Source organism: Nerophis lumbriciformis, linkage group LG20 (genome assembly GCF_033978685.3).
Source record: "Nerophis lumbriciformis linkage group LG20, RoL_Nlum_v2.1, whole genome shotgun sequence".
Classification (NCBI taxonomy): domain Eukaryota; kingdom Metazoa; phylum Chordata; class Actinopteri; order Syngnathiformes; family Syngnathidae; genus Nerophis; species Nerophis lumbriciformis.
Window position 1 is genome coordinate 16,876,565 of NC_084567.2, and position 23,436 is coordinate 16,900,000.

General features: G+C 37.7%; 1 protein-coding gene across 3 annotated transcripts in view; it reads right to left on the reverse strand.

Annotated features, from left to right (window-relative positions):
- The window catches only part of rtkna (rhotekin a), a 216,660-nt gene that overhangs the window by 112,479 nt on the left and 80,745 nt on the right, over positions 1–23,436 (reverse strand). Inside the window, exon 1 of one of the 3 annotated variants that reach the window (XM_061980541.2) lies at positions 15,106–15,498. The exons of the other annotated variants lie outside the window; for them this stretch is intronic. Coding sequence (XP_061836525.1) covers positions 15,106–15,201 — 96 coding nt within the window. The 5' untranslated portion in view covers positions 15,202–15,498. Of the gene's footprint in view, positions 1–15,105; positions 15,499–23,436 lie in introns of those variants that run through there. 3 annotated transcript variants of the gene reach the window in all.

Sequence of the window (23,436 nt, forward strand, 5' to 3'; positions counted from 1 at the left end):
CTGGGAAAGGGTATGTTCACCACTGTGTTACATCACCTTTTCTTTTAACAACACTCAATAAATGATTGGAACTTAGGGAACTAATTGTTGAAGCTTTGAAAGTGGAATTATTTCCTATTCTTGTTTTATGTAGAGCTTCAGTCGTTCAACAGTCTCCTCAGTCGTATTTGACGCTTCATAATGCGCCACACATTTTCGATGGGAGACAGGTCTGGACTGCAGGCGGACCAGGAAAGTACCCGCACTCTTTTTTTTACGAAGCCACGCTGTTGTAACACGTGCTGAATGTGGCTTGGCATTGTCTTGCTGAAATAAGCAGGGACGTCCATGAAAAAGACGACGCTTAGATGGCAGCATATGCTGTTCCAAAACCTGTATGTACATTCCAGCATTAATGGTGCCTTCACAGATGTGTAAGTTACCCATGCCTTGGGCACTAATGCACCCCCATACCATCACAGATGCTGGCTTTTGAACTTTGCGTCGATAACAGTCTGGATGGTTCGCTTCCCCTTTGGTCCGGATGACACGATGTCGAATATTTCCAAAAACAATTTGAAATGTGGACTCGTCAGACCACAGAACACTTTTCCACTTTGCATGAGTCCATCTTAGATGAGCTCAGGCCCAGAGAAGCCGGCGGCGTTTCTGGATATTGTTGATAAATGGCTTTCGCTTTGCCTAGTAGAGCTTGATTTGCAAATCATTGTATTCCGTTTATATTTACATCTAACAATTTCCCAACTCATATGGAAACGGGGTTTGTAAATGTGTCCACTGGATGTCACAATAGCAAATTCTGTTAGGCAAGCAAACGGTTTATACCTGGGCCAAGCAAGTGGTACACAGTAAAGGGTGACTGTGGCTCTGCCTCCTCGACCCACATGAAACTTAAAACCTGCCGTTTTATGTCTTCTGTTTTGAACACATCGTTATTTGGCACTCTCATAATGTCTCTGTCAAACACAAAAAAACGTAACTCTTTTGAATAATTTTTACCTCTGTTTCTTACGGTTTGTTGAGTTAGCACTGGATTGATACATGGACATGACAAAGGAGGTATATCATACCTAGAAGAGTTTACATGTTGTGTTTTTTTGTTCAATACCAGAAAGACTGTGACTTAAAGTTTAACCCTGGCTTTGTAGATACACTGAGACCAAGTCTGAGCTCATTGGGTTTTTGAAGCTGCACCAATTTCCTCAGAATTTTTCAACAAACTTGAAGGGTTTTGTCCAGAAGATTATTTGTGATTTGTACGTTTTCAGAATGTGCTTGTTCTATTTTTGGCCAAAGCAAAACAAAGAAAACAACCCTGGAGTTGTCTTTATTTTTAAGTTATTATGCCATGATTTTACCATTACGGCCCACTTGGGAATAGATTTTCCTCCATGCGGCCCCTGAGCTAAAACGGATTTGACACCTCTGAGCTATTACCTGACCGCTTCTATGTTAGCTACCTCTCTTTGTTTATAATGTCTATTTTCTGCTGGATCTACTCTCTAGTTTATGCAGCCCTTTTTTTTTGCTGCAGCTGTTACATATACTGTAATATTATACATGGTAACTGGGATTTGTTGCATAATGTATATATTATATTAAAATATATCAGTATATATTATATACTTTATATATATATAATATGTAAATATTACATATACAGTATGTTATATTGCTGCTATGGTACATTTTTAGTCTACTTTATACCTTATGTTTTCGCCCTTTTTTTGTGCCCTTGTGTGCATTATCCTTTCCATCCTTATCATTTCCATCCTTTGTAACTGAGCTACTGTGTGGAACAATTTCCCTTGTGGATCAATAAAGTTTGTCTAAGTCTAAGTCTAAGTCTAGCCGTGGCCCAACTTGACCCTCCAGGCAGTCGTGCAATGTGTTGACTTAAAATAGTTGAACACTTATTACCATTTGCACAATTTAATGCCTCGGAACGGTGTTTCTTAACCGTAGGGCCGCCAAAAGAAAATCAGTCCATCAGCCGTGGTCCGTATCAGCTGCAATACACTTTTCCACCACTTGTGGCAGTAATGCAATAGCAAACAAAGTCTGGAGCTAAAGTCATAGAAACGTAAGGTTGTACGCTATACTGGTATTAGTATAGTACCGCGATACTAATGAATCATATTCGGTACTATGCCGCCTCTAAAAAGTACCGGTACATTTGAACAGAAGTGTAGATAGAACATGGTAAAAGAGAAAGTAAGCAGATATTAACAGTAAATGAACAAGTAGATTAAAAATTAATTTTCTACCACTTGTCCTTAATAATTTTGACACAATAATAGAATGAGAATTAACACAATATGTTACTGCATATTTCAGCAGACTAATTAAGAGCCTTTGTTTATTACTTACTAGTAAATGACAAGTTGTCTTGCATGTTCACTATTTTATTTAAGGACAAACTTGCAATAAGAAACATATATTTAATGTACCGTAAAGATTTGTTATAATAAAGCCAATGATGCAATTTTTTGTGGTCCCCTTTATTTAGAAAAGTGTCGTAAAGTACCAAAAAGTATCGAAATACATGTTGGTACCGGGACAACACTATAGAGAACTTTTTTAAGCGAAAAATGTATGACTAAAGATGTGAAACGGTATTTTCCTTTGCATTTTCATTCTATTCACAGTTTAGCTACAAAACATATACTATTATTTAAGTTTATTTTAGCACTACAAAATAGTATGTACATGTATCTGCTGTAGGTTATTTATGAGTCACTTATTATATGTATACATTTCGTTAGTAGTACCCTAAATTACGGACTATAAGCCTCTACTTTTTTCCAACGCTTTGAATCCTGGCTGATTCATGGATTTTTCTTCGCTGACGGCCATAATGCAAATAGTTAAAAAACAAAACAAAACAAAAAAACAGGAAAATGCACTGAAAAGGTGTGTAATTGTTTGTGCTATGGCGCCATCTTTTGGACGAGTTCACTAACTGCAGGTGCTGCAGTGCCTTTGTTTTTAGAGCTTTTGACAGGAAGTAAAAATGCAGTTCCGTCTTCTGGCCGTCCAAAGTGGTTCTACTTGTATGTATTCACGTTTGTAAGTTTTACAATATAACTAAAACTGTTAATACTTACTAAACCGTCCCATGTGTGATGTCTGTAGGAGTGTTTTCATGCATAATTGCACGTGCTATCGTAATTTAATGACGCCAGCGTCGTTACCATTAGCTAATATGCTAACACATTTACGAGTGTCTGTGTTAGCATTATTAACTTACAACGGCATTATTTTTGTATTGTTTCATATTATTTCACTCTGGAACGATCTCCTTCTCCGGGCCCCTTATTTGGCTACTTTTTAGACCCTTCTTAAAACCCATTTTTGCTCACTGGCTTTTAACCCAGCATGAGACTTTGACCTGTTTAAACTGTTTTTTAACTTTTTAACTGCTTTTTATCTAACAAATTGCTCTTAAGATAATTTGTATTTGCTTTTTCTATGTGCATATGTATATATACATATACAGTACATATACATACATGTACTGTATATATATATATATATATATATATATATATATATATTTATATATATATATACGTATATATATATATATAAATATATATGTGTATGTATGTATATATATTTATATATATATATATGTGTATATATATATATATATATATATATATGTGTATATATATATATATATATATATATATATATATGTGTGTGTGTGTATTTTACCTCTGTTTTAAATGTAATTTTTAGTCTGTCCTTTGCCTGTATTTCTTTGTGGTGCACAGCCCTTTGTTCTTCAACTGTGGTTGTTTTTAAAGGGCTTCATAAATAAAGTTGGTATGGTAAGGTATGGCATATTCCTCAGTAAATTCACCAACACATCACCATGGAGTTATTGAGTCTGTTTAGCTGATTGGAGAGCTAGCTTCCACAGCTAGTGGGTCCATGACGATGACTTCTGTTTTGTTTGATTAGCCGTTTTACTGCCATGTTACAGACACCGTTTGGAAACAATTAAGGTATGTAAACAAACACTTACAAAATATTTCTGTGTAAATAACTAATTTCACAACATATATATCTGTGGCTAATAGTCCGGTGTGACTAATATATGGGGGGGGGGGAAATGATTCTAAAATGTAGTGGGTGCGGCTTCTATACTGGTTCGCTCTATAGTCCGGAAAGTACGGTATTTATTTTTCTAATCAGCCTGACCTAAGCCTAAGGTTAAGTGTTAAATAAATAATAATTGTTGTGACTAACAGATGTTTTGTATCATTTGACATGTTTGTACAGTGTAAGTAGGTCAGATATAATTACCATTAAAATCAATAGCAAGTGGAAAAATTGGGCCCCAAGGTCAAAAAGGTCACGAGCCCCTGCCTTAGAGGATGACTGAAGAATGTTCTGGTTAACTTTTTATGTCCTCGTCCATGCTGGCTCCAAGCTGCAGCTGTGTGGGATGAGTCCGACACACACAGAGACAGGATTGTATTTTCTCAAACAATAGATGACTTGCAGAGTACAAATCCTACTTTTATTACAGAAATGTCCTAATTTAACACGAGCACAGCCCTGACGCAGACCCCAGGTCAGCCGAGGGTCTATAATTAGACCGCTGTCCATCTGACATTTACTGCGGGGGAGCAGAATTAGCCAAGGTGAGAATGGCCGGGGGAAGTCGGATAACAAGAAAGAAAAGCATCCACTGTGCGGTAACAGGAAATGCCGCGTTTGAGTCTATTCAAGGCAAAGAGTTCAATGGTATCATGATGTCACTCCCCGGTGGGAAACAGTCATCGCACAGGACCGCTTCCTGATTCCCATCGAGCATCCTCTCTTGGGAGGGGGGACCCTGCGTGCTGTGGTCCCGCCGCACACACTTGCGACTGCGGAAGAAGCAATGGAGTGAGAGGCGTGTGGTCAGAGAGGAAAGGAACGAGCGCAGAGACCAAGAATGCAGTCGGTCCTACGACGGACCTGTTAAAACCTGAAGACGAGGAACAGGGGAAGACTGAAGAATCATTTTGTTGAATATTATAATAAGCGGTAAAAAAATGGATGGATGGATGGATTATAACAATCACTAAAAACAGGAAATTTTTTACATAACAATGTACTAGGGTTGTACGGTATACCGGTATTAGTATAGTACCGCGATACTAATGAATCATGTTCGGTACTATACCACCTCTGAAAGTACCGGTCCCGCACCCCCGTCATCGTCACGTCGTGTCATTGCTGGTTTTACATGCAGAGGAGCACGTTCGGCAGCGCACAATCACGGAGTACTTACAAGCAGACACAGTGTGTAGACAGAAAAGGGAGAACGGACGCATTTTGGCTTAAAAACTAAAGATAAAGGTGAAGTTATAACACTGAAACGCCCTCAGGAAGAGGTGCTTTAAGACATGGCTAGCTAGCTAGCGGCTAAAGTTCAGTGCTTTCGCTACTTCTAAATCACTAATCCTCGCCTCCATGGCGACAAATAAAGTAAGTTTCTTACAAGTATCATCCCTGCAGGACGAGGAATAGCTAAACATGCTTCACTACACACCGTAGCTCACCGGCGTCACAATGTAAACAAACGCCATGGGTGGATCTACACCTGACATCCACTGTAATGATACCAAGTACAGGAGCGTATCTAGTCGATACTACTATGATTACAACTCGGAATGTCCGATATTATCGGACTGCCGATATTATCGGCCAATAAATGCTTTAAATTGTAATATCGGAAATTATCGGTATCGGTCTCAAAATTATCGGTATCGGTTTCAAAAAGTAAAATGTATGACTTTTTAAACGCCGCTGTGTACACGACATAGGGTAAGTACAGAGCGCCAATAAACCTTAAAGGCACTGCCTTTGCGTGCCGGCCCAGTCACATAATATCTATGGCTTTTCACACACACAAGTGAATGCAATTCATACTTGGTCAACAGCCATACAGGTCACACTGAGGGTGGCCGTATAAACAACTTTAACACTGTTACAAATATGCGCCACACTGTGAACCCACACCAAACAAGAATGACAAACACATTTCGGGAGAACATCCGCACCGTAACACAACATAAACACAACAGAACAAATACCCAGAACCCCTTGCAGCACTAACTCTTCCGGGACGCTACAATATACACCCCCCTTAGCCCACCCCCCACCTCAACCCCGCCCCCCGCTAACGCTGCCCACCTCAACCTCCTAATGCTCTCTCAGGGAGAGCATGTCCCAAATTCCAAGCTGCTGTTTTGAGGCATGTTAAAAAAAATAATGCACTTTGTGACTTCAATAATAAATATGGCAGTGCCATGTTGGCATTTTTTCCATAACTTGAGTTGAAGTTGTTCTCTTATTTTGGAAAACCTTGTTACATTGTTTAATGCATCCAGCGGGGCATCACAACAAAATTAGGCATACTAATGTGTTAATTCCACGACTGTATGTATCGGTATCGGTTGATATCGGTATCGGTAATTAAAAGTTGAAAAATATCGGAATATCGGATATCGGCAAAAAAGCCATTATCGGACATCTCCAATTACAACGATGTTTTTTAGCATCACAAAATCTTTTTTAGTTTTTTTTGAATTCATATTATGTTTATAAACTCAGGAAATTTTTCCCTGGACACACGAGGACTTTGAACATGACCAATGTAAGATACTGTAACTACTTGGTATCGGATTGATGCCCAAATTTGTGGTATCATCCAAAACGAATGTAAAGCATTCAAACAACAGAAGAATAAGTGATTATTACATTTTAACAGACGTGTAGATAGAACATGTTAAAAGAGAAAGTAAGCAGATATTAACAGTAAATGAACAAGTAGATTAATAATTAATTTTCTTCCATTTGTCCTTAATAATTTTTGACAAAATAATAAGAATGATAAATGACACAATATGTTACTGCATATCATGTCATGGTTACGGTAACCATGACATGAGCTATATTACCACACTTTGGAAAATAAGAAATATAACCATGAGTTTTTCAGAGAAGCAGCTCGCGCGCTAATCGCTAGCTGGCGTAGATACTAACATGAATACAAGACGCGTTTTAAAAATAAAACTTAAAAAGATTCAGTGTGTGTATAAGTACTTTTTGAGCACAATCAACAACACCCTGATGATAATGATGATGAAGTAGACATCCAAATGTTGTGTGACGAGAAGAAACTAAAAAGTCCTTTGTGAGTCATGAACGTTGCTTATGTGGCGTGTATGGAGGGGGGGTGGGGGGGGGGGGGGGGGGGGCGTGGCCTCCACAGGGAGAAGCCCCAGCGGCTTTCCTCTGTAATAACGGCAACTTGTGATGATCCAGCAGCAGGTTTATGGGAGCAAATAAACCTCCAGAAATGACAGATCTGGTACAAAGACTCTCTCTCATAAAGCCACCCAGGGTCGGGGCCCAGAAGGAGGGAGGAAGACGTATTCCTGTCTGGTAATCACGTCTCTGTGTGTTTGCAAAGATGAAGAGGCCTCAACCATCCCATTTCCACGCATTGCTCTCCTTGCAAAGACAACAATAAAGAGGACTAAACGCTCACATTTGCAAAGTCTGGCAGGGTTTCTTCCACATCATTGGCAGGGTTTCATGAAGTGAGACCAAGTAGCACTTCCATGGTTGGGCAAAACAAACGTGGACTCCAATTAAGCTGTGGGAACAGCATGCTAACTTGTTTTGCTAATTTTGCAACCGTTTACCCCGAAGTCAAGTAACATGACGAAATGTCCAATAGAATGAAGCACTGTGAACACTAATGTACATTTGCAAAGATTTGTAAAAAAAAATATATAATGTATTCACATTGTTATTGTGGGGTGTTTTGTGTAGAATTTTGAGAACAAAAAATTTATGTATTCTATTTTGGAAAAAGGCTGTAACAAAACAAAATGTCCAAAAAAGTGAAGCATTCGAATACTTATGTACTTGTGATTTCCATATTTCTGCTTCTTAATAAATTTGCAAAAGTTCTAAAAAAAAGGTTTCACATGTCATTATGGGGTGTTTTGTGTAGAATTTTGAGGACAAAAATGAACTTATTCCATTTTGGGATAAGGCTGTAACATAATTTTTTTTTTTGAAAAAAGTGAAGCGCAGTCACTACATGTGACTTCTTATTTTTTTTTATGAATTTTCAAAAATGTATAATAAACTTTTTCACGTTGTCATTGTGAGATATTTTGTGTAGAATTTTGAGGACAAAAATGAATTTCTTCTATTTTGGAATAAGGCTGTGTAACGTAACAAAATGTCCAAAAAAGTGAAGCACTGAATACTTTCATACATGTGATTTCCTAGTTTTTTGTTTTTAATACATTTTCAAGTATTTCTAAAAAAAAAATGACTTTTTCACATTGTCATTATGGGGTGTTTTGTGTAGAATTTTGAGAACATAAAATTAATGTATTCCGTTTTGGAATAAGGGTGTAACATAACAAAATGTCGAAAAAAAGTGAAGCATTGTGAATACTTTTGTACATGAGATTTCTTAGTTTTTTAGTTTTATTAAATTTGCAATAAATTCTACAAAACATTTTTTTTCACATTGTCATTATGGGGTATTATGTGTAGAATTTTGAGGATTTTTCAAATTTATCCATCCATCCATTCATTTTCTACCGCTTATTCCCTTTGGGGTGGCGGGGGGCGCTGGAGCCTATCTCAGCTACAATCGGGCGGAAGGCGGGGTACACCCTGGACAAGTCGCCACCTCATCGCAGGGCCAACATAGATAGACAGACAACATTCACACTCACATCCACACACTAGGGCCAATTTTTAGTGTTGCCAATCAACTTATCCCCAGGTGCATGTCTTTGGAAGTGGGAGGAAGCCGGAGTACCCGGAGGGAACCCACGCAGTCACGGGGAGGACATGCAAACTCCACACAGAAAGATCCCTAGCTCGGGATTGAACCCAAGACTACTCAGGACCTTCGTATTGTGAGGCAGATGCACTAACCCCTCTCCCACCGTGCTGCCCTTAATTAAATTTAATTTTTTATTATTTTTTATTCCATTTTGGAATAAGGCTGTAACAAAACAAAACGTCCAAAAAGTGAAACGCTGTGCATACTTATGTACATGTGATTTCCTAGTTTCTTCTTTTTAATAAATATGCAAATATTCTAAAAAAAAATGTTTCACATTGTCATTATGGGGTATTATGTGCAGAATTTTGAGGACAAAAATTAACATATTCCATTTTGGAATAAGGGTGTAACATAAAAAAATGTTCAAGAAAGTGAAGCGCTGTGAACAATTATGTACATGTGATTTATTTATTTTTTTTTTCATTTTCAAAAATGTATAATAAACTTTTTCACATTGTCATTATGGGATATTTTGTGTAGAATTTTGAGGACAAAAATGAATGTATTCTATTTTGGAATAAGGCTGTAAAGTAACAAAATGTCCAAAAAAGTGAAGCATTGTGAACACATTTGTACATGTGATTTCCTAGTTTTTTCTTTTTAATACATTTGCTAAAAAACAAAACAAAAAAAACGTTTTCACATTGTCATTATAGGGTATTATGTGTAGAATTTTGAGGACACAAATGAATTTATTCCATTTTGAAATAAGGCTGTAACATATATTTTTTTAAAGAAGTGAAGCGCTGTGAACAGTTATGTACATGTGATTTCTTAGTCTTTTTATTTTTAATAAATTTGCAAAAATGTATTTAAAAAAATAAAAGAAGCGTTTTCACATTGTCATTGTGGGGCATTGTGTGTAAAACTTTGAGGACAAAAATTAATGTATTCCATTTTGGAATAAGGCTGTAACATAACAAAATGTCCAAATAAGTGAAACAATGTGAATACTTTTGTACATGTGATTTCCAAGTTTATTCTTTTTAATAGATTTGCAAACATTTCTACAAAAAAACTTTTTCACATTGTCATTGTGGGGTATTATGTGTAGAATTTTAAGGACAAAAATGAATGTATTCCATTTTGTAACAAGGCTGTAACATAACAAAATGTGAGCACTGTGAATACTTTTGTACATGTGATTTCTTATTTTTTTTATTTTTAATACATTTGTAAAAAAAAAAAAAAAAAATGTCATTATGGGGTAGTATGTGTAGAGGACAAAAATTAATTTATTCCATTTTGGAAAAAGTGAAGGGCTGTGAATAATTTCCGGATGCACTGTATTTTGCTCATTTTAAGTAGAGATTGACTGATCCGTTTTTTATAGGGCCGATACCGATTATTAGTGGTCAAAGAGGCCGATAACCAATATTTGGAGCCGATACTCATTTGCAGTAAAAGTTAAGCCTGAATAATAAAAGTCAGTAAAACAGCTGGACGAGGCTTTAAGTTGTTTTTATAACATTATCTGTGAAGTAACGTCGGAGCCGTAGCAACATGATGTTTAATGTGGCCGATTATCGGCACTGATATTTGGCATCTTGACGAATATCGGTATCGGCCTCTTTTTATGGGTATTGGTCTGTTTTTTTTTTTTTTTTTTTTTTTTTTTTTACAACAACATAACTACTTCAGCAGATACAATATATACACATATAATACCAGTTTTAAAATAAAACAAGCTTTTAAGAACTTACGTTTTTTGCCAGGGAATCTAGTTTTTGTCCTTCTTTCCCGGCGTCTGACTAGTTCGGTTTTGTTTATTTACTACAATCTTATTCACTAATTATTTATTTTTTGAACACTAAATACTGGGATCATATGTGTATATATAGTACCTGCTGATGTAGTTCTGTTGTAGTTGTAAAAACTTAACAACAACAACAAAAAAACAGACCCATACCGATAAAAAAGAGGCCGATACCAATACACATCAAAATGCCAAATATTGACGCCGATTATCAACCCGGCCGATACCAATACACATCAAAATGCCAAATATTGATGCCAATTATCAACCCTGCTGATAATTGCTTTATCCCTATTTTTTAGCATACGGCTGTGTATTAATTTCACAGGCGCACAACGTTCGTTATTTCCTTGAACAACAAAATCAACGACCAATGATGGCAGATATCATGAGAGACTTAGCATCATGTAGCAGCATTGCTAAGTGCTAAACAAGAAATACAAACTATGAACATAATAAAACAATCATTTTACTGTACAATGTCTGCTCTCACTGGCATGCCATCTGATGGTTTTAGATGAATAAATAATCAAAATCATCACAAAAGGGTTAGGAAAAAAGTGTCGCAAACAAGCCTTTCTCTCCATCCCTGGGTCTAATGGATGTCAAAGCTGACCAAGTTCTCGGTTTATGTCCACAACCTTCTACTATCCATGTGAGAGGCATGATTTATAGTCCAGAATTAACTTTTATCAACTCAGAGGCGATGCAGCAGCTCAATATGTCAATATAAGCTAGTTAGCCCTCTGTGATCAAAGCGGGGCTAAAAGTAGTTCCTCTGCGTTAGCGCTTATAAAAACACACTGCAAAAACTGAAATCTAAGTAAGATGAAATAGCTCAAATAAGGGTGATATTTGCTTATTTTCTGTCTGATAAGATCATTCTTCTCACTAAGCAGATTTTATGTTAGAGTGTTTTACTTGTTTTAAGGGTTTTGGTCCTAAATGATCTCAGTAAGATATTACAGCTTGTTGCTGAGATTTTATGACCTATATTGAGTAAAACATGCTTGAAACTAGAATATCAACTGTTGCAAAGCTGTGTCATTAACACTCACAAGTATAAAACTAATTTTTTAAAGTAATAATTTCTTACTTCAAGCATGAAAAAAAAACAATCTACTTAATTTAAGAATATTTTTCAACATATTGAGCAAAAAATTTCTCTTTTTTTTTTCTACCAAGAAAAGTGCACTTGTTATTGATAAGAATATACTTATTTTAAGGTATTTTTGGGTTCATTGAGGTTAGTTAATTTGACTTGTTTTGGAAAGTCTTGACAAGCCGAATTTTCTTGTTCTATTGGCAGATAATTTTGCTTAGTTCAAATAAAATACCCCTAATTTTTATATATTTCTTTCTTGTTTTTGAACACTGACTTTTTGCAGTGCAATATCGCTAACACTTTGACTAAATGGAGAATTGTTGCCGGTTCTTCAATGTTTTTTTTAGAGTGCTTTATTGGCGCAATAGTGTACATATTTGCCGTATATTACAGATTAGAATGCATAAAAAAAGAAAAACATGTGTTCTTGCCTTACATAAAGGATAGTGAATGATAGGCAACATTCCCCAAAAAAAGTGCAGTTCCCCTTTAAGAGCAGAGACGGAGATTGTTTGTTTGTCATGTCGCTGGCAGCATGGCATGACTCCTTCCTCTGTCCGAACACAATGCACAACACACACACACACACACACACACACACACACACACACACACACACACACACACACACACACACACACACACACACACACACACACACACACACACACAAGCCCAAAATGTGCAGCTGTGCACTAACGCGTGAACCCCGAGAGGACGGATGGCGTGCACAATGTTGCTCTCACAACAAGCGCCACACCAGTGTCAGCGTGACGACACGACCCCCGTGTGGACTCGACAAACACCGAGGCACAGCTGCAGGCTCCCCTCTGCCACCAAGGGGGACGCACTGTACACAACTATGAAAATAGATTTCTTCTAGTCCGGGCGCACAATAAAGGACAGTTGTTACCAAACGCCAGCACACATTTCCACCAATCAAATCAATATAAGTTATGTTAAGTTAAAGTGTTGATTTAACTTAACTTATTACTCCAACGGCACAATCGTTGACCTACTTCCTATTACCATCTACAGCCTTCTTGGTAATGTTGTGTATAAACCGTGAGCAATACATCGCCGTCCTCACTTCCCAGCTTGCATGCATTTATATATGACATGGACAAAGATAAGACGTTCTGGAGGAAAGTTCTCTGGTCAGATGAAACAAAAATGGAGCTGTTTGGCCACAATACCCAGCAATATGTTTGGAGGAGAAAAGGTGAGGCCTTTAATCCCAGGAACACCATGTCTACCGTCAAGCATGGTGATGGTAGTATTAGGCTCTGGGCCTGTTTTGCTGCCAATGGAACTGGTGCGTTAAATGGGACTATGAAAAAGGAGGATTACCTCCAAATTCTTCAGGACAACCTAAAATCATCAGCCCGGAGGTTGGGTCTTGGGCGCAGTTGGGTGTTCCAACAGGACAATGACCCAAAAAACACGTCAAAAGTGGTAAAGGAATGGCTAAATCAGGCTACAATTAAGGTTTTAGAACGGCCTTCCCAAAATCCCGACTTAAACGTGTGGACAATGCTGAAGAAACAAGTCCATGTCAGAAAACCAACAAATTTAGCTGAACTGCACCAATTTTGTCAAGAGAAGTGGTCAAAAATTCAAGCAGAAGCTTGTGGATGGCTACTAAAAGCGCCTTATTGCAGTGAAACCTGCCAAGGGACATGTAAGCAAATATTAACATTGCTGTATGTATACTTTTGACCCAGCAGATTTGGTCACATTTTCAGTAGACCCATAATAAATTCATAAAAGAACCAAACCTCATGAATGTTTTTTGTGACCAACAAGTATGTGCTCCAATCACTCTATCACAAAAAAATAAGAGTTGCAGAAATTACTGGAAACTCAAGACAGCCATGACATTATGTTCTTTACACGTGTATGTAAACTTTTGACCACGACTGTACATGCTAGAGCGGTGTTTTTCAACCTTTTTTGAGCCAAGGCCTATTTTTTTCATTAAAAAAATACGGCAGCACACCACCAGCAGAAAATGTTAAAAAAATTAAACTCCACCAGGCTGTCGTGCCTTATTTTGAGTTTGTTGTTGTTTCCTGTGTGTATTGCTTTAGTTCCTGTCTTGCGCTGTTATTTTGGTGACCCTTCCTGTTTTGTTGGTGTTCTCCTGTAGCAGCTTCACGCCTTCCTTTGAGCGCTATTGCCCGCCCCTGCTTTGTTTTCGCAATCAAGACTATTTAAGTTGTGCGTACGCTATCCTTTGTGGGGACATTGTTGATTGTCAGGTCATGTACGGGATGTGCTTTGTGGACGCCGTCTTTGCTCCACACGCTGTAAGTTTTTGCTGTCGTCCAGCATTCTGTTTTTGTTTACTTTGCAGCCAGTTCAGTTTTAGTTTTGTTTTGAATAGCCTTCCCTATGCTTCAGTGCCTTTTCCTAGCGGGACTTGCCTTTTGTTGATTTTTGGTTTAAGCATTACATACCTTTTTACCTGCACACTGTCTCCCGCTGTGCTCTGCCTATTGGGATCACGACAAACCATCCTCGATGCGTTCCGACTTCTACAAAGCAATGAACTACCTGCTGCCACCTACTGATATGGAGTATTACATGGTTACCCTGCCAAGCTCTACACAGCACAGGCATTAGACAACGGCACATTATTATGATTATTGATTTGCAAAAAATATTTTTTGGACCAATTAGGTGAAGTTGCATAATTTCCCACGGCACACCAGGCAATATATCACGTCACACTAGTGTGCTGCGGCACATTGGTTGAAAATCACTGTGCTAGAGATGTTGACGTGTGATGATTATTTCCCATCGTCTACCATTTACGGACAAAAATAACCGCTATTGATGGCCATTAACAGTTCACAAATGTTAATGTTTTGGGTGAATGTTTAAGATGGGCAAAGAGAGAACATGTCTGCAACTTGTGAAATGGCTGTGAAATTGCTGACAGTAATTTCATTCACTATCCAGTGCAACGATACAGTTAACAGAATAGGCAAAAGACGATATCACTGAGGTGCACATAGGAAGAAAAAGGAGTGCAGAATACATTGTGAAACCCAATATCTAAGTTACATTTTTTAAAACCAGTGTGGGTGCCATTGGGAGAATGTGGGTAAAGTGTCTTGCCCAAGGACACAACTGCAGTGGCGGGGATCGAACATGGAACCCTCAAGTTTCTGGCACGGCCACTCTACCTGCTTGCCATTTTGCTGTCCACCGACTGGCATTGTTAAGGGAATTGTTTAAAAAATTGGCATGCGATTCCAAAGAATTGATACACTGGGAACCACTCTGTACAAAAAAACGGTTTACGATTCTTATCCCTGTATGTTCAGTTTTCAGTTTATTTTGAACATGTTTTACCTGCAGACTGAGAGCGATCTGACGGATGTACATCATATTGAGGTCCTGCAGTATCCATAGTTTGCCCTCCATGTTCGTCAGATCACCACGCGGCATCCTTGAGCTCCGAGCGGGGAGAAGGGACGCACCTTCGCGCTGAGCTTCATCAACAACACCAGGTCGGTGCGTAAAAGCGCTGCGTAAAAAGTTTGGGTCTTCTCAACAATGCTCCTCCGCACCCAGCCGGGGAAGAATGGCGTCTTTTTTGTTTTTACAAAAAAAAGGCACTGCTGTCTTTTGTGCGCCGCTGCGCCGACGGAGAAGGCGGGGGAGAGAGAGAGTGTCCTGGGCGAGACAAGAGAGCTCTTGACGACAACAAGAAGGCCATCGCCTCCGCGAGACTGACCCGCACAACTGGCCCACTGTGCGCACTCCTTCCCTCGCTCCCTCCCTCCCTCCCTCCCTCCTACATTAACCCCTGCTGCGCACCCCTGGAAATGGTCATGGGCTGCTGAAAACACACCCCTTTAAACACATAAATACAGTGAACAGCATAGGGTGTGGTGATTGTTGTTATTGTGTGAATGCTCCAAAGCATTCACACATATGTATAATAGTCTATGTATAATAGACTGTATTTATATTATTCACATGTGAATAATGCTGTAAAATAGACTATTTAGATTATTCACATGTGAATAATGCTGTATAATAGATTGTATGTATGTTATTCACATGTGAATCCTGCTGCATAATAGACTGTATTTATATTATTCACATGTGAATAATGCTGTATAATAGACTGTATGTATGTTATTCACATGTGAATCCTGCTGTATAATAGACTGTATTTATATTATTCACATGTGAATAATGCTGTATAATACTGTATTTATGTTATCCACATGTGAATAATACTGTATTTATGTTATCCACATGTGAATAATAATGTATACTAGACTGTATTTATATTATTCACATGTGAATAATGCTGTATAATAGACTGTATGTATGTTATTCATATGTGAATCCTGCTGTATAATAGTCTGTATTTATATTATTCACATGTGAATGATGCTGTATAATAGACTATTTATATTATTCACATGTGAATAATGCTGTATAATAGACTGTATTTATGTTATTCACATGTGAATAATGCTGTATAATACTGTATTTATGTTATTCACATGTGAATAATACTGTATAATAGACTGCATTTATATTATTCACATGTGAATAATGCTGCATAATAGACTATTTAGATTATTCACATGTGAATAATGCTGTATAATAGACTGTATGTATGTTATTCACATGTGAATAATGCTGTATAATACTGTATTTAAGTTATTCACATGTGAATAATACTGTATAATAGACTGTATTGATATTATTCACATGGGAATAATGCTGCATAATAGACTATTTAGATTATTCACATGTGAATAATGCTGTATAATAGACTGTATTTATGTTATTCACATTTGAATAATGCTGTATAATAGACTGTATTTATATTATTCACATGTAAAAAATACCTACGTTTTTATTGTCTATTGTGAGCGAACTGTGGTGCTGAATTTCCCCCAAGGATCAATAAAGTACTTTCTATTCTATTCTATTCTATATGGTTCTATTCTATTCATCTATTTATTCAACTTCAACTTATTCTTCTTCTTCTCCAGATTTTGACGCGGTCTACCTTCCACATTGTTCACCCCATTCAAACCGTTCCAACTTCAAACTGTTCAGCCTATTCGGGAATCGCGGGCTTTCCCTTGACAAATTCCAAAAATTCCCAGATTTCCCAGAATTTCCGGGACATTTTTCAAACTTCCACCATTCCCACATTTGTCAACCTATTCAAACCATTCCACCTTCAACACATTCCACCATCCTGGAAATTCAAACTTCCCCTTTTCCAACTTCAAAAAATTCCAGGATTTTCCAAAATTCCTGCTTTTCCAAAGCCCTGTTTCCACCCTTTTTTCTGGCGACTATTCCTTCCACATTTTTCAACCCACTTCAACCGTTCCACCGTCAAAACATTCCTCTTAATCAGGTTTTCTACACCAACATTCATCTATTTATTAAACTTCTTCAACTTCTTCTTCTTCTCCAGATTTTGGCACGCCATACCTTCCACATTGTTCACCCCATTCAAACTGTTCCAACTTCAAACTGTTCAGCCTATTCGGGAATCGCGGGCTTTTCTTTGACAAATTACAAAAATTCCCAGATTTCCCAGAATTCCAGGTTTTCCGGGACATTTTTCAAACTTCCACCATTCCCACATTTTTCAACCTATTCAAACCATTCGACCTTCAACACATTCCACCATCCTGGAAATTCAAACTTCCCCTTTTTCAATGTCAAAAAATTCCAGGATTTTCCAGAATTCTCTGCTTTTCCAAAGCCCTATTTCCACCCTTTTTTCCGGCGACTACTCCTTCCATATTTTTCAACCCATTTCAACCGTTCCACCGTCAAAATATTCCTCTTAATCAGGGAAAAAAACAAAGTTGTTTTTTGAACTGGAATAATTCCCGGTTTTCCCGAAATTCCGTAATACCATTTCTCAATTCAACATGTTACTACCTCAACATTTCTCGACCAATTTGAAAAATTCCAACATCAACCTTTTCAACTCATTCTGACCATTCAAGTTTTTTTTACCATTTTCAAAAACATTCCCGCTTTTCCCGAAATTCCCAATTTTTTCTGAAATTCCCATTGAAATCAATGGGACATTCTTCAAACTTCCACAACTTCCAAATTTTTCATCTGATTCAAACTGTTCTAACTTAAAAATATTCAGCCTATTCAGGAATTGTGTCCTCGACTTCAACAATTCTCAAAGAAAATTCCCGGATTTCCCATAATTCCTTTTATTTATTTATTTATTGCATTTTCCCCATTCAAAATGAATTGTCCATTTTTCAAACTTCCACAATTCCCACAATCTTCAACCCATTAAACCATTCCACCTTTAACACATTCCACTATTCTGGACATTCAAACTACCTTTTTTCTAAGTTCAAAAAAATTCCAGACTTTCCCGAAACTCCCTAATACTATTTACTACTTCAACATTTCTTGCCCGATTTAAACAATTCCAACACTAACCAATTCAGCTCATTTAGGACATTCATGCTCCTAATCTTTTTTTAAAAATCCAGCTTTTCCCAAAATTCCCAGGAAGTTCCAATTGAAATGAATGGGACATATTTCCAAGTTGCACAATTCCCACATTTTTCAACCTATTCAAACCATTCCAACATTAACACATTCCACTCATCCTGGACATTCAAACTAACACTTTCCCAAGTTCCAAACCAAATTCTGGTTTTCCTGGAAATTCAAACTCTTCAACATTCAAACCATTTGAACATTCAAACCATTTCAACATTCACCCTATATTCCATTAGCATTTCAATTTAAACCATTCCAACATTTAAACTATTCTTACATTCATACTACATTCTGTCAGCATTTCAGTTCAACTTCAGCATTGGAGCATTCACACGCAATTCCTTCAGGAATTGCCTCTTCTAGTTAAATAATAAAGTACAGATGGACAATAATCACCAACTCCCAAATGGACTTTTTCCTGGCTTCCACAGAGCATTAAAGCAGAAAGCTATGTAAGTTTGTTTTACCACTCCCTGATCAGAATGATGATAAAATAGGGCCGGGCGATACGGCTGAAAACTGTATCACGATATCAGTGCTTTACACGGGCTGATAGCGATAATTGGGTGAATGCAATATACCAGGGGTGTCAAAATATATTCCCGAGTGAGCCGTAATGGTAAAATCATGGCATGATAACTTAAAAATAAAGACTACTCCAGGTTGTTTTCTTTGTTTTACTTTGGCCAAAAATAGAACAAGCACATTCTGAAAATGTACAGATTGAAAATAACCCCCTTGACAAAACACTTCAAATTAGTTCAAAATTCTAAAGAAAAAATTGGTGCAAATTTTTTTAAACACAATGACAAACACGATGAATTTAGACGTCTCAGCGTACCTGCAAAGCCATTACGTTTAAGTCCTATTTAGGATTGAACAAAATACAAAATAAGTAATAAATACAAATAAAAATTGTTTGCTTTCCTAACAGAATGGCTATTGTGACATCTAGTGGGCACATTTAGAACAACAGTTTATTTAATAAAAAAAATTGCATACTCATCTAGCTGGCTGCGGGCCGGATTAAACCTGTCTGTTGGCCTGATCCGGCCTGCGGGCCGTACATTTGACACCCATGCTATATAAGTTTTCCGCGCTCTACAGTCCACAGTTTTCATCCGATCTGAACCGGTGCAGTATCAAAATGTTTGGCTTGACCGGGAATTTTGAGCTCTCCAAAAAAATGTTTAAAGAAAATATCCCGGATTACCCGGAATTACCCATTTTCCGGGACATTTTGCCCGTTGAAAATGAATGGGCCAATTTTCAAAAACGCCCACATTTCTCAACCGATTCGGACCGTTCCACCATCTCAGCTTGGACAATCGAACTATCAATTTCCAAGTTCAAAATAATTCCAGGATTTCCCTGAATCCCCGGTTTTCCAAAGCCCTATTTTCGCCTTTTCCTGGAAAGTTTTCACAGTCCACAGTATTCAACCGTTTTTGACCATTCCATCTTCAAAACGTTCCTCTGAGTTGGGATAACAAATGCTTCTATTTTTTTTCGTACAAATTCCCGGTTTTCCACAAATTCCAAAATACCCATTCTCAATTCAAACTGTTACTACATCAACATTTTTCAACCGATGCACATCATCTGGGACAATTGTGTTAGTATTGATATTTTCAAAGATTCATGGTTTTCCCAAAATTTCCAGGAAATTTTTCATGGTACTACAAAGCCCTAAATTCTCAAATTTTTGCGCCATTTTTAAACCCCATTCCGATCTTTTAATTATCCACCCACACAACTCTTCCAATATACTGTATCAAAACATTCCTCTTAGTTGGGACAACAAATGCTTCTATTTTTTTTTCGTACAAATTCTCGGTTTTCCTGAAATTCCGAAATTCCCATTCTCAATTCAAACTGTTACTCTGTCAATATTTTTCAACCGATTCCAAAACATCCAACAGCAACCCACTTATGTCATCTGGGACAATTGTGTTAGTATCGATATTATCAAAGATTCCCGGTTTTCTCGAAATTTCCAGGAAATTATTTTTCAAATGAATTATTCATAGTACTACAATAACCTAAATTCTGAAATTTTTGCGCCATTTTTAAACCCGATTCCGACCTTTTAATTATCCACCCACACTACTCTTCCAATACATCGAAACATTACTCTTAGTTGGGACAATAAATGCTTCTAGTTTTTTTCATAGAAATTCCCAGTTTTACCGACATTCCAAAATACCCATTCTCAATTCAAACGGTGACTACATCAACATTTTTCAACCGATTCCAGAATTTCCAACACTAACCCATTCATATCATCTGGGACAATTGTGTTAGTATCGATATTTTCAAAGATTCCCGTTTTTTCCGAAATTTTCAGAAAATTCTTATTCAAATGAATTTGTTCTACAATTCCCTAAATTCTCGAATTTTTGCACCATTTTTAAACGCGATTCCGACCTTTAATTTATCCACCCACACTACTCTTCCAATATATCGAAACATTACTCTTAGTTGGGACAACAAATGCTTCTATTTTTTTTCATACAAATTCCCGGTTTTCCCGAAATTCCAAAATACACAATCTCAATTCAAACTGTTACTCAGTCAACATTTTTCGACCGATTCCAAAAAATCCAACACCAACCCATTCATATTATCTGGGACAATTGTGTTAGTATCGATATATTTTCAAAGATTCCCAGTTTTCCCAAAATTTCCAGGAAATAATTGTTCTAATGAATTATTCATAGTACTACAATGCCCAAAATTCTAAAAAAAAATTGCGCCATTTTTAAACTCTGTTACGATCTTTCAATTATCCACTCACACTATTATCCTAATATATTGAAACATGTTTTCCCTTTCCCAAAATTCCCGGTTTTCCCGGAGTTATCTCCCCATTGACAATGAATGGGTAATCCAGTGCATATCCCACATTTCTCATCCAATTTGAATTGTTCCACCATTCACACACTACGCTCACATTGGACATTCAAGCCAGCATGTATCCTGGTTCTGAAAATTCCCTGATTACCCGCAAGTACCAGGAATTTCCCCCAATTGAAAATGAATGAGCAATATACAAAACTCTCCATATCCAACATTTCTCACCCGATTGGAACATGTTCCAACATTCACACACTCCACTCACCGTGGACATTCAAGCATTTCAGTTCCACTCACGCGTATTGGTAGTTCGGCGGATTGTGCACATAGGGCATTCTACCGGAATTGCAAATTCTAGTTATTGATATTTTTATGACCTACGGAAAAAAAGAGCCAGGAGAAAAATATATTAAATTTCAACATTGGTATTTAAAATGTAACCTTTTGTTTGATTACAATCCGCTCAGCTATCAAAGCAGAAAGAAAAGGAAATGTCAACCCAAGCATAGAAAACAATCAATTTAAACAAAATTGTAAAATCACATTGAACAATGAAGGAGCCAAAAATAAGGAATATGTAAGAAATGCTTAATAAAGTGTTCGAAAATAGTAGAAAGTGTGAAAATGTCAACATATAGAAACCTGAGTTACGGCTGTGCTCTAAAGGGTGAGCGCAGCTAAGGTGGTATGGTAATAGCGGTCTTGGTAAATGGTCTGTATTTATATAGCACTTTTTTAAACCTGGAATGAAACACAAATCGCTTTACATTATACGTCACATTCACCCATTTACACAATGATGGCGAACGGAAGGTGGGGACGAGCGCCTTGCATCATTGACAGTAGGGCTGCACGATTAATTGACATGGAATTGAAATTGAGGTTTTAATTAGGGCGATAACGGAACCACAGGTTTTGGTGTGTTTTTTTCTCCGGTGTCACCGGCATTTGAGTCACAGACATGTTCGCCAATCAGACTTGTTGAACTGTCTTCTCGCTTCTAACCATGAGATGCACTCTGTGCATTGCTCTCAGCACCGGAGTGTGTTTATTCAACGGTAGAATTAACTGAACGCAGTGAGCCCTCTGTACGCACACAGGGAATACGGACAGAGAGCCTTCTCTACTCGCCAGCGAGAAGTGCTGCAAAGTAACAAAAATTAGGAAAGAAAACTAGGATTACAAAGTCAAATGTCCCGTTGCTTTAAATTGGATGGGAAATACGAGCCCATCAACACGGACGAAAGAGCGAAAATTGCCGTGATCACGTGATGGAAACAAAGAAAAAGACAACGTCTGATCTCCTTTTTTCAATTGGGGGAAAAAAATTCACTTTAAGACGTTCTATATTATTCTAAGTGAATTTTTTGTTGACAGAAATGAGTGCATTAGTATTATGAATTATGATTACATTACATCATAAACACTGTATAGTTTTTATTGGCTATGCCTTCAGTTTGACAGCGTGATGTAACAGACCTGGGCATTCTGCGGCCCGCGGGCCACATCCAGCCCTTTGTTCGTCCCTGTCCGGCCCGCGTGAGGCCAATCATAAATTACAAAATAAATTTAAAAAGTATCTATGTCAAGTGTGCAATACAATGGTGCTGCTTTTGTTTTGAAAAGCGTTATTTGTATTACTTCCGTGTGGACGTATGCGCGTGCGTGATTTTGAGTGAATGTGAACAGCAGCAATCACAAACTACAAAATAAAGTTTAAAAAACATCTATGTTGTGCGCGCAATACAACTGTGCTGCTTTTATTTTGAAAAGTGTTATTTATGGGCGTATGTCCGTGTGTAACCTGTGAGTGAAGGTGCACAGCGACAAGTGATGCACGGTTTACACCCGAGACGCTAAAAAGAGAAAAGTTGATGACGAATGCCGTGTTTCCAACAAGACATGGACTGCCAAGTATTTCTTTGCAGAAAATAAAGGTAAAGCCGTGTGCTTAATGTGTGGTACACAGGTTGCTGTGTTTAAAGAATATAATTTGAATCGCCACTACATGACGAAGCACGAGGAAAAATACCGGAATCTGTCTGATGAAGCGCGCAAGGGAGACTGATGCGTTGATGGTAAAACTGCAAACCCAACAAGGACATTTTGCCATATTTCACACCCCCAGAGATGCAGCCATCAGGACAAGTTTTGTCATTTCTCACAAAATCGCCAAAAAAAGTAAGGCGTTTTCTGACGGAGAGTTTATTAAGGAGTGCTTATTGGACTCTGTTTCGCTGATATGCCCGGAAATTTGGAGCTTCAGCTGAAGAACAGAACGGCCGACTTTGACTGTTTTTC